This window comes from Balearica regulorum, chromosome 3 (genome assembly GCF_011004875.1).
Source record: "Balearica regulorum gibbericeps isolate bBalReg1 chromosome 3, bBalReg1.pri, whole genome shotgun sequence".
Lineage (NCBI taxonomy): Eukaryota > Metazoa > Chordata > Aves > Gruiformes > Gruidae > Balearica > Balearica regulorum.
This window is the reverse complement of record NC_046186.1, coordinates 109,708,451-109,724,901: the sequence shown is the minus strand read 5'-3', so window position 1 is coordinate 109,724,901 and position 16,451 is coordinate 109,708,451. Positions and strand designations below refer to the sequence as shown.

General features: G+C 41.2%; 1 protein-coding gene across 1 annotated transcript in view; it reads left to right on the top strand.

The window, feature by feature from the left end:
- FSHR (follicle stimulating hormone receptor) overlaps nucleotides 1–16,451 on the top strand; it is an 83,183-nt gene that overhangs the window by 44,414 nt on the left and 22,318 nt on the right. The window contains exons 3-4 of the mRNA XM_075749471.1: nucleotides 11,784–11,858; nucleotides 12,260–12,334. Coding sequence (XP_075605586.1) covers nucleotides 11,784–11,858; nucleotides 12,260–12,334 — 150 coding nt within the window. The remainder of the gene's footprint in view (nucleotides 1–11,783; nucleotides 11,859–12,259; nucleotides 12,335–16,451) is intronic.

The following is a 16,451-nucleotide window of genomic DNA, read 5'->3' as shown; positions in this document are numbered from 1 at the left end:
CTTCCCACACGGGGAGACTGATTTCAGATGTAGCTACATTGATAAAAATCTATGACATATTTATTCTTGATTTTGACGGTGTGCCATCAACATGAGTCCCAGGACTGTGAGAGTAGGTGTCTTTTTATCCACAGATCTAAGGATGCTTCTATTCTCCATATTTTGTGAATTTGTAGGCAGGTTAAAAGCTTTCTGCAGTCTGGGAGAGTGGCAAAGCTCTCATTCGCCGCAGCTCCTTTTGTTCATGGGAGAGTGAGGAATAGCAGAACAGCGACCGTTCTTCGCAGAAGATTGTCCAGGACCCCAATCCTCCTCTTCTTGCCATTGTTAACTCTCAGTAGCCTTTTCAAAAAACCTATAGAGCTTACTCCAGTGCTGACCTTGTCTAATCGTATTGATTGTTAGTAACTGAAGGCTAATTAGGAAGCAAGTTGCTATGGTAATTCTTGAGTCATACATACAAAGAGAAAATACTGCTAAAACCACTAGTGCATGGTGACTATTAGCACAGTTAAACAAATTAAAAAATATAATTCATTCAGATTTATTCTGGAATTCAAATGAAGATACAATATGCAACAGGAAAGTTTTTCCCTTGCTACCGCATTTTCCTCTTTCGTAGTCATTTTGTTCTTTTATTCGTCTGTTGAGTGAGTTATGTATAATTTTAGGACTAAATGACAAAGTAGACTTCGGGTTGTTCTCCACCCCCCCCACCCCCACCTCACAGCCCAGACAAAATATGTCACAACAAGCTTCATGTGACAGGAGAATGATTCAGGCAGAGGGTAATAGGATTTGGAACCCCTCAAATCTCTAGGTCACTTGTTCATATCCAGTCCACATGCGTGTGATGAATGGTTTATTTTCACATGGGTAGGTTGGTGGCTTGCATACCATGAGACCGTGATCTCAGCTCGTGCCCTCAGGAGATGGTGATTCATTGCAAGGTAGGGCTGCTGCAGCTGGCTTTTGGCAGCAGCTTCTTTTGGCCAGACTTTGAAATGGCTCTGCAGTGGAGCTGGTGTCTCAGTGGGTGACCGTGCTCCATCGTGGGGCACCATGGGACGGCTGGGTTGGTTTGGCTGCGCTGCGCCTCAGCTGTGGATAAATGGAAGATTTTGCCAGTCACATCTGATAGAATCTTTTCACCTTATTTTTAACTAAACATGACCCAAAGGAAAATCGAGGGCATTCTCCCCTGTTTAATGGGGGGAGGGGGATGTCTTCCTTCTCCTACTTTGGCACCTTGCTAACGAGTCATGTCACACACAAATCTCTGCTCTCCTAACAGGTCTCCATCTGCACATCTTTAGGGAGGAGGAGGATATAAAGGCATCCATCCTGTTGCTACCCTTCTGGGCAGTTTGAATGATGAGGCAAAATGTATTGAGGAGAGTCACGGGACTGGATGGGAGACAGGAGTGTACTGAGTTCAGGTCATAGCCAAGTGAACATGAGTTCACAGTCTTCAGTGGATGAACATCCTTAAATTGACTTTAGCAGCACATAAAGAAAAAAGTGAGCAGAAATGCAGCCACTGTGCAGCAAGAATCTCTTTTAACAGGTCTCATAAATAAATGGAGCATTCTCTCTATGCCTTCTTGGGACTTGTATGCTCGCAGAGTTGCATTCATTTAACTGAAAATAAGATACAAAATTGATTACTAAGAAGTATGTGTCACTTAAAAAAAAAAGAAAAAAACCCCAAACAACTGCCCCAAAAGATAGAAGTATGTTTAAGTTGATTAGGATCAACTAAATCAGGGCAAAAATACTTTAACAATGAAACCAAACATCTGGTTTGGGGCTTTGTGCAGTCCTCAAGTTAAACAGGTGCCACTATAGACACAAGTCCTGAACCTGCCATTTTGAAGTACCCACTTCATGTTCCCAGTGATTAGCCCCCAGGGAAAACACAAATTAAAAGGCCTGGTACTTAGGTGCTGCCTAATCTGTCCTCACGGAAGGCTCCCAGCTGGGCATGGGGCACAAGGGATTCACCTGGGGAATCTCTAACCAGAACCATCCTGCAGAACCATCTTCAAACTCACAGAAAAAATACAATGAAGCCCTATTACCTTTGTGTAGAAGAACGAGGTGTGTGCTGGTACTGCTGGTTGCTTTCTTTTTGCTGTACCTGTCCGCGTGTAAGAAAAATGCACTTTCATTCAGGGATCCAGTCCAGTCCTTAGGGATGTGGGTAACTTCACATCTTTCAGAGAGAGCTCTGATCATCTTCCGTAATAAGTGTTTTATTTGTTTCTTTGTTTTCCTGTCAAAATAATCCAAGAATTATATGTTTTCTTTTCAGTCTGATGGAAGAAACAGTATAGCAGTTCACTTTATTTTTTTAATTTGGTATTTAATGTGCAGAAAACATTTCTTTAAATCTGAAAACTAAATTGCTCTCACGGGATTGCCTTCAAGTTTATGTACTTCTGTGTTCTTTTGTGTATTGAGCTTTGTGCTTTCTAGAGACAACACTTATTTAAAATAACAGGAAAATATGCACTCCTCTAAAATGTAGACTGTTATAGTAAATACAAATATATTAAAACCAATGGTTTTCCATGCCTTCTGCTGCAGAGTCTGAAATCTCCTTCAGTCTCAACTAAAGCAATGACAGTAATCAGAAATGATGGATTTCATTTTCTTTTTTCATTTTCTAAGTGTATTTCACCAACATGACTTTTCCAAATGGTATTTTTTGTGGTTTGGGATCTTTTCAGGATTTTTTTTTTCTCCTCTCATCAGTAGAATCTTTTCAAAGTGTTTTCCTGGAAACAAAAAAAGGTTTGCCAGGCTCATGTGCTGTGAAAACACTGTAAGTTCCAGTTTGTTTACAACAATACAGGAAGCCAGACAGAAAAATATCGTAAGTATATGCAATGCAGTACAGCAAAGGAATAGACACAGCAACTTCTAAGGAAAACATCATTTTTTAATTCAAACCATGTTTCTTGTTCAGCCTCCTTCTTTAAATGCTGTGGCTGGGGAGGTAGATTCATCTTACTTTTTCCTTGAAGAAGAAGGAAGAACTACTTCAGATAAGGTTTCTTGCATCATCTCCAGCTCCAACTTCTTCCTATGTCCCCAGTTAGACGTGACCCAGAATAGTGTGGAGGAGAAGGGCTCCCAGGGGGATCAAAGTTCTCTTACACGGGAGAAACAGGTCATTCCCAAGTGGCCAGGAATTCACTTTGGGTTCTCTAGGGTTTTGTCTCATTTCTACAGAGACTTCTCTGGGGAAATCGATACTGAGGGCTCCCCAGCAAAGGGCTGAGTCCGGTCGGAGGGCTCTCTTGTTAAAGCGCTGTAACAGCAGATAATAGCAGGAAGCCTTTGTTTGTCAGGCGTTTCTACAAGCATGAGTTGCACAGCGGAGCTGTGGCAGAGACCCTTTGTGGCATACATGAGCAACTTCTTTGTAAACAGGGTTAGATGTGGAGAAAGGCTGCTGTTTGCTGATATTAGTGAGTAAGCACCCTCGTGTGGCCATGGGTCTATTATTTTCAATGCTTTTATTGGAATATTGTGTGTATACATAAAGAAAAATAGAAATATATTAATATATTCGATTTTTGGCCCAAGTTTTATGACATGTTCCCTTTCCACTATTAAGACATTCTTATCTGTGTGCAGTCTCACAGTGTTTGCAGGTGACGAGGGTTATTTGTGTCAGGCAAACTCAAGCAGAAACATGTGATTTTCCAGGGTTTTATAGTGGAGATCTGTTCAGTTATTTGTCACCTAAGATTCCAGATGCATTGAGTCAAGCTCCTCTTTGCTGCCATTAGCCACTTGGCAAAAGGGTTAGGGATTGTATGCAATTCCCATGTTTTCATAATATGTCATCTCCGCATCCTCCAATATGGAACCTGCAGATTTGGGCTTAATGTTTTGGGTTTGTTTTTTTTTCCCTGCTTATGCTAGCACAATCAGATAAATAACCTTCATTGCACACTTGTTCTGTGAAGCTTTCGACTCAGTCGCTTCTTGCTGGTGCTTGTGTTTTCTCTGGCAGTTTGCTACAAGGCAGAGGTTTGGTTTTAACTTTGGAAGCATAAAATAAGATCCCTTTCCCAGGTAGGTTATATCTGAGGGCCCCAACCATGCACCTATTTATGCAGTAAAGTCTTGGCTGAGCCTGGAGCCAACACTCAGGGATAAGAGTTTGTAGGGTCAAGGCCTCAGTTAGATACAACCCACAAGAATAGTAAGTAGTTTTTATGGAAGGGAAGAATGAACGCAAATAGAAAAGAAGACGGAAGGAGGTATCTGTGCTGAAAAGGTATTTCACAGGAGACTGCAACACTGAATAAGAGAAACCGAAATCTCTTTAGGAGGACATTTGAAAGATGTAGTGGACGGTGTTAGCAGCTGCAAGATAATGTCTGTATTTGTAATTGTGTTTAACTTTAAACGATGCTAATATTTTTCCCATGATGGGTCAAGTCATGGAGATTTATTTTCACTGAAGTGAGTGTAACATACTGCATGATTTGCTCTGGTGAATACTCAGAGTCCTCTCACAAGGCTGGGAAGACTTTTTAATGCCAGAATTGAGGAGTAAGAGGGACGTTTTTACAATTTTTCCTCTTAGCTAAAAAGTTTAATTGTGCATATCTGAGGCACTTGCTATCCTGGATCTTCCCGTTTCTGTAATGCACTGGAGTTAGTAATGAACTGTCCTCCAGAGGCATCTCTTGTGCTTGTGTGCTTCCTTAAAGCATTTCAGAACTGTCTGTCACAGTGTCTGAGAACACCTGCTTCAAGATGGTCTGTTTGGAAAAGCTGTCTCTAGGTCCTGGAGGGCACATGTTCTCCCAATCCAAGACAGTCCACCTATTGATTTTCCCCAGAAAAGATCTTCCCCTTTTCCTCGTTCAGCCGCTCTCCTGAGTGATTGTCCCAAATGTAATATCCTCATCTGCCTAGGTCATCTTAATAAAACTATTCATCATTAGCTGGTTATCAAAGCCAAGAGAGGGGTAATAAAAGATATGTGGCAATAAATGCTGCTAGCCCATTTCCATGGAAGGATGTGGGCATGAAGCTTGTGTCAGCATCTCTGAACAAGGAGGTCCCTTCCTCAGCTGAACAACCATCTCTGTCGGCCAGCGTGGTCTCAAGAGCCCGTCATGTCTGAGACAGAAGTGCCATTGTGAGGGTGGGTGTCTTTATTTTAGAGACAATTTTCTGCCTTCCCTACAAGCTGTCATAGTCAAAGGTAAAATGTAGTGATGCCCGAACGCAGGGGGCAGCTGGTGTATCTGCCCCAGCAGCTGGAGGGCACCGAGTTACAAACCCCATCTCTCTGGACCGCCTGTGTGGAGCCAGCATTGCTGCAGAAAGCTGCCCTTTCCTCCAAAGACCCGGTCCTTGCTTGTTTCATTTTACAAAGCTTCACACATTTTCAGCTTTGCTGGCAATAAACTAAAACCAGTATAATACATCCCCTTAGCACTAGAGTATGAGGAGATATCTTTCCCCACAAACTGTACTGATTATAAAATCAATTCTTATAATGATGTGGCTTCTGCTGTTGGATCCGGTCGTTATCAGTTCCAATTCTGCAGACTAATCGCACGCTTTTTCAGATTAGAGAGACCTATTTAAAACTGTTACATGGACAATTAATTTGATGCAACCAAACTCTCAACAGACTTTCATCTGGATTGCTGGCATGGTGCTAAAGCACCGATAGAAATAAAATCCCCTTTGCGTCTGTCTGCTCTGTAGAAATTTGCATTTTATTTTTCCCATGCCTGCACTGATTTATTTGAGAATATGGTGTCATGCCCTTTGGAGAAGGCAGGAAGACACAGTGTTGGTGCCTCCTGATAATCTCCTTCAAAGATTTACATATACACTATTTTGCTCTAAGTGTGAAATCACTGTTAATACTGAGTTGGTTAAATGGATATCCCACTTATTTAGTCAGATCAGTACAATGTGCATGTATATCTTCAGCAAAGTAAAGAGATGATGAGAGACGTCAGTGCTTGAATTCATTTTTGATATGTCAATAACTGCTAAGATATATTAGCCTGTAACTCCCTGGTGTTCAATAAATCATCGTAGGGAGACAAGTTTTTCATGTTCACAAGGGAAGTGGCAGGAGAAAGTGTCAACTGTCTATTTTTAAAAGGTCAAAAGTCTCTAATACTTTTAAGAAAAATAGCTTTTCTTTTGTAACCTGTTTAAATCAATGTAGTAGCATTTTGCTGTCACTTTAGAGGGAAGTTTTCGAAAGGAGATTTCAGACTGGCTTGTTTCTGATCAGACTGAAAGAAATAAGAACTCCTCCATCTATGACATGGGGACAGAGGTAGCCAGGTGTTTAATTTGTCAGTTCAGACACATCGCAGACTGTTCCCGGGGGTGCTCACCCAGCAAATGCTGGGCAGGTTTGCCTGTGCAACACCACACTACTGCTAATTCCTTCTTAAGCTTGACATAAATTGTAGCATCAGTCAAACCACCGAGTAAAACTGACCTGGCAAATTGGTCTAAAGACTATTTATATTTAAAGAAAGGGGGGAAAAGATTAAAAAAAATAGCCATTTTTTTTTCCTTCCCTTTTCCCTTAAATCAATGTGAAGCTATTGATTTGTTGCAGTGCAGAGATCCCAGTGGGGCCACCTGCCCTCGGAATCAGTACCTGATACCTCCAGTATTGCTGCTAATTGCAGGTACCTATAGAGTGAAAAAAAATTGTTTACAGGAATCTACAGGAAATTTATGGCACAAAAAACTGCCTCAAAGGCTGAGGATAAAAGGCCAAAAGTCCCAATTATTATGTATCACAGGAAATATAAGGTGAGCAGATCAAGGGTCTATCCCATGTACGTACCTGCTCTGGAAGGGAATTTAAGAGAAACTGCGGGAGTTTGCAGGGGGCGGGTCGCACCCCGCACCACAGAGGAGGGCAGTGTGGCTGAGCAGGGGGGAGATCCCCCCTTCACGCCACGTGCCACGTCTGTGGGCAAGGTGCACGCACCAAACAAGTGCCTGAGAAACCTCGACACACGGGGCAGCCCTCTCTGCTAGTCTGCCGCAGGGAGATGAAACGCAGAAGTCCATAAATCCCACGTTTACTGTGGCTGTCATGCAGCCAACTCACCAGTTGGGCACCGGTTGCTCTATGTCATTCCTGCTGCTGGTATTACAAAGTCTCCGTGCTCGAGAGCGTACATCCCTGGGCACCGTGTACAGGACTGATGCTGTGATCTGCCCTAAGCTGGTCTTCTGCCATGCGTGTGCTTTGCTCTTCTATTGACGCAGGTTTCCACTTACTCATCTGTGTTAAACTTCTGTACCTGTACATATACACACATACAGACACATTTGGTTTAAATAGGCACATTTCCTAGCAGGGGAAAAAATGACCCTGTCCCTGTCTGTGTGCTCCACTCTGATCCTGAAAGGAATTCTTATCATAAAAGCCATATAAATGTCCAGTCTTTTATTCTTTCATTATTTTGAAATGTGAGACCACTTGGCTGCGAGACCATTAGTTTGTGAGTTTAATACAGTCTTGCTTTTGCTGTAAGACTTTGATTAGCCTAACAGACTTTTTCTTGAGGACTACAAAGAAACTGCCATGAACTATAAATTCCTTGCTAATAGAATAGTTTAAATGCCGTTTCAATGTATCTTGGTTTTTATGGGTCGCACTTTGAGTGGAGCTGGGTTGAAGAGGAATGCTTCCTATGCTTCATGCTGGGCTCTGTCACAAATGTCACGAAGATGTACTCCGAGCCCTGCCTAAGGGCAGCTTTGCAGGCAGGTTAAACCCAGCTACGACTGTACTGCCACTGGGCAGCACCTTCCTCCTCCTCTTCGTTTTCCATCTCTTTTCCTACTGTCACTGGCTCTGGCTATCACTCATGGAAATGCTACACTGCAGTCAGTTGCTTGTGAGCAGGTAATCACGATTACAGTTTGCTACGTTAGTGGCAAATTAGAGGAAATTCCTTACTTGTGTGATGTTGTCACACCTTAAAGTCTTGCATTCTCTTTGAAGAAAAATAAAAACAATTATCCTTTGTGCCTTTGTAAAATATTTTTACTGAAAGGTTTTTCCTCTTTTAGGCTGTGTTTGAGTAAAAAACTTATGTTTTTGAGGATCACTGTTGATTTCAATAGAGCCGTGCTTGCAGTGGAAACTAAGCTTAGCAGACACCTAACCACTTTGCAAGGATGGGGTCGTCTGGGGGTTTGGAGGTTCAGGGGTTTTTAAGAAATTGCCCCTGATCGTTTTGCATACCATCTATTCAAAGGCTTGTATGCATCAGAAATGACGCTCAAGTTGCCGTCTGGATTTGCTGTGATAGCTAGCAGTAGAGCTAATAGTATCATTCATTACAAACAAACAACGTAATAACAGTCCCATCTTCTCTCATGATGACATATAATAAGATATGCATTATAAGCAATCATCTGTTTGTGTGTATTTATACTGTAAGACAAATCACTTGCACAAATACTAGCCAGCAATCTCCTTTTTCTGTTTGTAGCTGCTGCTGCAGGTATTATTTACTCTGCTCTACAGAGGATCTCAGTCTGCTGAGTCGGTGGTTTGATTGAGCAGCAGTGGTTTGTACTTTTAACACCAGAGATAGATACCTGTATCCCAGATACTGTTCTTTCCATTATCCATAAGCAGGGGGAGAATTTTTTGCCAGGTACGAATAAATTGTTCATGCAAATTATGCAACAAAAATCCAGATTAGTGCTGCCTGTTCTTCACAGTGTGTGATCTCCTAAACTGAATGGGCTTTGTTTTTGAGTTATCCTTCCTACCTGAATGACAACCTGTAACAGGTATGTGGACACCCCAAAGGAGAAGAATAGCAATGGCCTTCTGTCAGAAAACAACCCTTTAGTGCTGTAAACTGGGATTCATCTGCGAAGAACCGTGATGAGTAAGGTCGTCACCAAGAGGAGATTTCCTGGAGACAGTGTAGCAGAGGACGCACAATTCATTGCGGGGGACAGAGGGTCTTGTCCTTTTCCCTCACCCCCCGCAATCCCCTGAACAGAGAGCACGAAGCCCAGCACCAGATGGGTTACTGCTTCTGCCATTGACACGTTTCCCTTTGGCTCCCTTTACCTCTTCTGAGAGGCTCATGACCGCAACAGCTGCAGCAGTTGTGTGCTTGAGCTGGGAGACTGCAAAAATAATTTTAAGCGGATGTATTTTCATTACCTGTTTAAAAAAATGACTGTTGCCTTTGTACCTAGGAATGGGAATATTAGAATGAAAGCCAAGTCATTCTCCAAATCTCTGAAAACCTCCCTCCCCCATACAAGTGTTATTTAATTCTTTTAAAAACTTACTCTTTTAAAAACTTAATGTTGTAAAAACAGTTCAGAGATTGCTATATTCTTCTTCTTTCATTCCTTCCTTAACCATGCATTCTCCAAGCCTTCCAAAGTGTGGTGGCCTGCTCATGCCCTGCTTTAATTAGATCCGTATCTTCCATTTACCGAACCGAAACAAAGCCCATAACCCATCCTGCTCTTAGGAAGCCAAAACACTCTCTGATGCAGAAACATTCGGTTTTAAGCATTCCATTAAAAGAGGTATATCGTCCAAGTTGTTCCAAAGTTAGATAGCAGATTGGATCATAAAAAAATTATTACCCTCGACAGCCCTATCTGTCGGGTGAGGTCACTACTGTACTGTGGTTTCTTAATAAACTTTTTTTGCCTGTATAAGGCCAACAAATCTGCAATATTTTTCCCTGAGCTGTTTAGTGGCATGAAATCTCTTCTGGCTAAATGGATTTGTTGCTATTAAATGTTCTGCTTTTTCTGTGATTTTTTTTTATTTCTAGACAACTGATTTTTAGGTTGTGGGGAATGGCAAATATACTGCTGACCACCCAAAAAGAGCATGAGCAAAACCAAGCCAAATCTTAAAAGTCTGAGATGCCTCCCATGTTGTTAAATCTTCTAGGCTGTAGGTAAACAACTGAATGGTACTTTCATATAGGTACAGCATAGGGGGTGATTGATTGCTTCTACCGTATATCTTATAATGCATTATTTTTAAAGCAAAGAGGAAGATAATAAAAAGTCTTTGAAACATTCCTTGCAATGGCTGTGTACCTCGTGTGGTAGGAAGGAATCCCAGTCTCAGTCAAAGCATTTTGTTGCTGCTGAAACCTGAATAATAGAGAGGAACACGTTCATACGTGAGCTGGTAGTTCAGCACTGCTAAACAAACCCAGTTCTCACCACCCCTACCGAGCACCCATTGTCAGACCTCGTGTACTTTTATTTTCTTGTTCTCCAGTCAATTTAGAGCTCCCAGAGCAGAGAAGAGCTGGATTTCTTCTGTAAAAAACCTTGAGGAAACAGGAGGGAGAGCTTCTTATTAAACTAAAAAATATCAAACCACTGAGGCGTTTTTTTAAAGCAGAAAAGGTCAGATGAACAACTTATGTTCTTTTGCAAGGCTTTTGTTTGTCTTAAATGGGCAGGTAATTTGTCAGGTATGGTTCAGTTGTTACTCGGACATAGAATGTTTTTTATATTACATTTAATAATTTTTGTGATTTTTTTTTTTTTTTTTTTTTACTGTGCACCTATTGTTACAATCCATTGTTTTACCTCAGGCCTCTTTGAATCTATTTGCACCCATCATAATTCCAAAAGAACAATTTCACCCATCATAATTCCAAAAGAACAAGATATCCAGGAACAAGTGCTGGCCAGTTTACAAGCTATTTATCCAAGGTTTCATTCCAAAGATGTGCACAGTTACTTTGCCATTAAAATCCAATAGACCACCACACTATCATTGAATTATATCTGTATTATAAATTTTACTTCCTACAGCTGACCTCAGCCTGGGAAAACAGCATTTTTGCACCATTTCCAAACATGGCAGTAAGGAATCTTTTGGTATAGCTGTCTTTACTTTGACTTTCCTGGTCACTGGCAGCATAAGGGATGTAATCGGGACAGGTTGCACTGCAGTAATTCCCCCTTGATTTACCGGGAGAACTCCTGAGCTCTAAATTACACTAGAGCCTGAGACATCTCTTTGCTATCCCACAGATTAAGGAAGCAAAGAAATACGTGCTGTGGACCAGCAGGAGATGCATTCTGGTGTGTTGATAACAGAAAACATGCCATTTTTATTCTACAGTTCAGTGGCTGTAAGTGGGCATTAATAGTATACAGTAGAGATCAAACAGGGTTTTCTCCAAGGTATGGAAGACTTCTTTACATCCGTGGTCTCCAGCTCCTGTTAATAAGGATGTGTGTGCCAGTGGATTAATTTTAATCTCTGTAGTCAAGACAGCAGCATGTCCTACTGCTGAAGTTGTGCCATATTTCCTGGGAACTATTTAGTGGTCTTCTCTATTTCAGTCTCTTTTCACCCCCTCTCTTCTTCACTGAGTTAAAAGCTTTCATTAAATCTCTATCAGTAATTAGTGATGTCAGAGATCCAGTGGCCAATGATGGATGGGCTCTGCCTTGCAATACGCAGAGAATGGTGACAGCAGAAGGTGCAGGACTGCCATTATGGATAGAAACTGCAGCCTCAGAAGATGTCTGTTCCAGACTGCTGGTGCTTGCCTTGGTGGCAGCTCATCAGTGTCTCTGGGGTCTGCTTTCTTATCTGATATCCACCTTGTTTTTAAAACTGATCAATAATCTTGGAAGAAGTTCCATGTGAATTTTTCACTAGTCCATTCTGTGCTTCACCTTTTCATTGACAGCATGGCTTGAAATATCTTGACTTTTAAATTATTTTTCAGAGAGATCTCACAGAATGATGCCTTGGAGGTCATAGAAGAAAATGTGTTTTCCAATCTTCCCAAACTACATGAAATGTAAGTAATGAGCAATCTAATTCAAAGGAGACAATTATAAAGATTCATTATAGGCAAGTATCAAAGGTTTTGCAGTTTGGTTCAAGTAAGCTCTGAAGAATTCATAGCGATACAGGAACATTTGAAATCTCCCTTTGTCTTTCCCATCTTCTTATCTAACTGTCTCTTTCTTTCCCTAGTCAGCCTGAAACTTATCCTTGAACCACTGCCAATATCAAAAAGTGGCAGGGTCTGCCGGTCTGTGGTAGGCTGTTCTTTGAAATTGTGCAGATCTTCTGCTGTCAAAAAAAAAAAAAAAAAAAATCTCAGTGTATAGTACCAGGACATCCTGGGGCAACCACAGATATTTTAAGATCAATGTATCGATATATTTCCTCTGATGTTTCATTTTCTCTTTGCAGAAGAATTGAGAAGGCCAACAACCTCGTGTACATTGATCAGGATGCCTTCCAAGACCTTCCGAGCCTCAGATATTTGTAAGATCTTTTGCTTTTTGCAAGTACTGTACTCGTTTCGAATGAAACAGATGTGTTTCTGTCCAACCCATGCTGAGCATTTTCATTGATGAGACGGGACAATGCCCCCTCTTCCCTCACTGGTTGCACATTGTCAATCCACACTTTCGTCCCTAGGACTGCACACAATCCTCAGAAAAGCTGAATATCCTCCATGGAGGAGTCCCCCACACCAGATCCTTGAGCCTTTCTAAGCAACAGGTTGAAACTGAGTATGAGAAAGGAGCTGGGCTTTTTTTAGGTCTATAAAAACAGGTCTAGGTTGCAATTCCTCTTGAGAGCTTTGGGACGTGTCTTTGCTATGGCTCTGCCTCCTGTTATACTTCGCACACGTGTTCTTAAGTCTTCACATTCTCTTTAGCAATGGCAGTGCTATAGCAATGGTTTTCATTAACACTTCATGTGAGATGATTAAAACCTTAGAATACCAATGTATTGATGTATGCTATAACTTTATTTCATTAGCCAGCCACATCAAGAATGTTGCTTGCACAACTGTGGTTGTCACATCTGCTCCCATGGGGTTGCCATCACAATTCAGTGATAATTGAATCCATCCTTAAAATAAACTGTTACCCGAAAAGATTTTCATAGCTTTTAGCACATGATCTTAACATGACTAATAATCTCTCCTCTGCATTAAACCCCCAATGAAGTCCAATGAACTCTGTTTAACAGCAATTACTTTAATTGCTGTAGCTAAATAAGCTCCCACAGTGCTCTTTGCTGAACAATGGCATATACATCCAGCAGGATATTAGCTTAACTTTTATATGTCCATCCACCTGAGCACATACACCTAACCTTGTTTTCCTTACTTACACAAGAAGCCTTACTCATTCAAAAACCCTGATCATGATTTCTACACTTGAGTACATAAGAGTAAGTGCTTAATTGTCTAGTTAGATATTTCTTATAGATGGGATGATCAGGTCAGTGGTCTAATAAGCATAGCTCCAGTAAGCTAATGAGTGTTTAAGATATCTGAAAATCACTAGCATCTGACAGGTTCTGGGCTCAAAAAAAGACAAAAGGCATTGGTTTGAATCTGAACATTAAGATTTGAGATTTAAGGTTTGGCCTTTGGATATAAGGTGTATTTAGCACTACACAAACCATTATAATTTAAACCCTCATTGAACAGGAATATGTGGTTAGAGTTGCCGTAGGATTGTCGTTCTCCCCAGTATTTTTACCAATATCTGCTTTATCATATTAACCAGGCACCTTGATATCCTTTAACTTTTGTATGTGCATAACTGAAACACGGATTTTTTTCTCCTGGCAGTATTAAATCAATTATCTCCTGGCAGATTTAAATCAAGCTTTAAATTTGCGTTGTCATGAGGAAACATCCTTTTGCCTTTGGTTTCAAGCCTGAGTCATTCAGCAGTTACTGTCTTTGAGTAATTCTGGCTACCTATGAATGAATACACAGCATTTGTTTGTCACATGTAAAATCTCCAGAACAAGCTGCTATGGGTAGTACAGTTGTCAGGTGTATAGGTGGATAGAAAGAATGAGAGCACATTTATCCCATACAAAATTGAAGAAATGTGAACACAGTAATGAACACACTAATTTCAGTGATTTTTGAAATGTGGTACACACAAATTATAGGTCATGAGGAAAAGGTAAAATATCTGAAGTAGTGGAATTTTTTCTCTTAACATTGGTGGATGCTCCTCTTTTGAACATTTGTCATTGCACACTCCCGTATATGTTGACTCAAACATTCAGATATGCTACCTGTATAAAAATTCAGCTGCAGCAGCTCTACTATGACCTGTAGAAGCAACAGATTAAATATATAGAGAATTGCTTGTCTAACTAACCATTCCCCATTCCTCATTAGCAAGTTCTACTCATTAGCTGAAATCAGAGTAAAATTTATTTTGGGTATTTTTTAAAGTTTTTCTCTCTTGTGCGTATACAGGACTGGAAGAGACTCTCCAGCCTATTTCTTACTGGCTCTACTCCATGTATACCATTACTTAAGCGCTTTATTAACATTCTTGATGCTCTCCACTATTCCCTGCTTTCTCTCTTTTTTCCAGGGGAGGCTTTTCCAGAAACTCAATGATATGGTGACTAGAAAATTTCCTCTAATTTTATTCATGGCCACTTAATTCACATTCACTCTTGTGCCAAAGCTTTTCTCTAATTTATATTGATAAAATCCATCTTTGATGTTTACTCCACTAATGGATTTATGTTGCATCCTCTCTGTGCCTTCATTTTAGGAGGCAAAAAAAACCCCCAACACCAAGCCTCTTGTATGACTAAAAATACTATAAAAGCTGCAGGCTTCATGGCTCTGAGCATCTGAACAGATGAATGTATCTTTCGTGCTAATGACAAGATTGGAGATAGCTGTGTTGGGTGTATAAATCAGTGCAACACCTTTGGCTTCAGAGCTACATCAATTCATGCCATAGGGATCAGGAGCAGGACCCAAAGTCCCTGTAGGAGCCTTCCATGGAGCAGTGAGCTGGATGTGATACCTAGTTACATCATGCTCAAGTCACTCTATGTACAATCATACCTTTGTGCTCTCTCTTGGCACGTATCTGTAGGAAAGGCTGCCATTTTCTCTATCCCCTTGTTTCACTCACTGATGCTTGCCCTTTTAGAAACCCACCCTTGAAAAGGCAGAGACCTTTACTCTTTGAAAGAATAGGACTGTTAATTTAATAAGAAAGCAGAAACCTTGACAGAATGCTGCAAAATGGCAGCTGGTAAAGGTAACCCAGTCCTGGTATTCACCTTCCTGTGACATACAAGGAAGGGTCAATTAGTGAAAATATAAGGCAAGATGCTGAGGGGAGTTAATGGACTGATGGGTTTTGTGTCCAGTTCTGGTTTTTTTTGTTGTTCTGGGGGTTTGGGGGCGGTGTTACACAATGCAGAAACAAAAGGTTGTAAACATGTGGGTTAGCGTGTAAAATAATTCAGAAAAAGGTTAAGCAGCTGTGTGGACAGAAACACTATAAACAGCTATTTGAGAAATGATAAAAATTTTAAGGCCATGAAGGGAAACTAGCAAACCCCTGTACATCACAGCCTAATTCTCCCATTAACTGCTGGAAGTTAGAAAGGAATAGCAAGTGCTTTCATAAATATCTTGTCACAAAACAGATGAGGAGATTCTGTCCGACCGTACATAGGGTTGTGTGTGAGTGGAAAAGCAAACCTGATGCTGGTCCCACTGGGATGTACTCCTGTTGCCCATGTGCCGTGTCTTCCCCCCAGCTGGGGTCCGTGCCAGCTTCCCAAATAATCCACGCTGAAGGAGCAGAGCTGGAGATGGATTCCTGTACTCAGAGAGGTCCTTGGCTCAACCTTCTGTTGCAGACCCTGCTGTAGACCTCTGTTGATCTTCCTGGTCTGCCCCACAAGTCAGAACAGCTGGCGCAGGCACCCCTGTGCCTCGGTGTAAAGAGGTATAGCGAAAGCCAGCTGCAACCAGCACGCCAAATCAAGGGGACTCAGGTATCTGCCCATTGCTGGGCTTGTGGTTCTTCTGAAGTTTCTGGCCATGGTGGCAGTCTGGCAGGGTACACAATGCGCGATCTGATTCTTCACAACAGCGCTGTGGCAGAACTGTTAAAACACAGTTCAGAAAATCTCACAGAAAAATATATATTTACTGGTGGTTTTCATTAAAAAAAAAAAAGAGAGAAAAGTTAATCACTGTTAATGCCTCAGACTGAGCCTAGACACCACAGCCCATCAGTTTAATGACCTTCGCAACATATTGCTTGCAAGGCTGTCTCTGTGCTCCTTCAAAAATAGTTGTATAGCCACTAGATCTTATTTATGGGCAGGCAAGAAGCTCTGGCTAGCCTTGTCAGTCCTCTCATCAGTTTCATGGGCTCGTTACAGCCACTAGCTGTTGAACATTAATATGCTTTTATCTCTGTCAACGTGGGTACAAATACATTTTCCGCTCACCCCACTCCCTTTGTCTCCTGGATCATCATTACTGGTATGGCAAAAACACTTAGGAGAAAAAAATGCTGGAAAAATGCAATGCTGAAATACTCTAAACCTTCTAGAAAAACGCAAGCTTAACTTT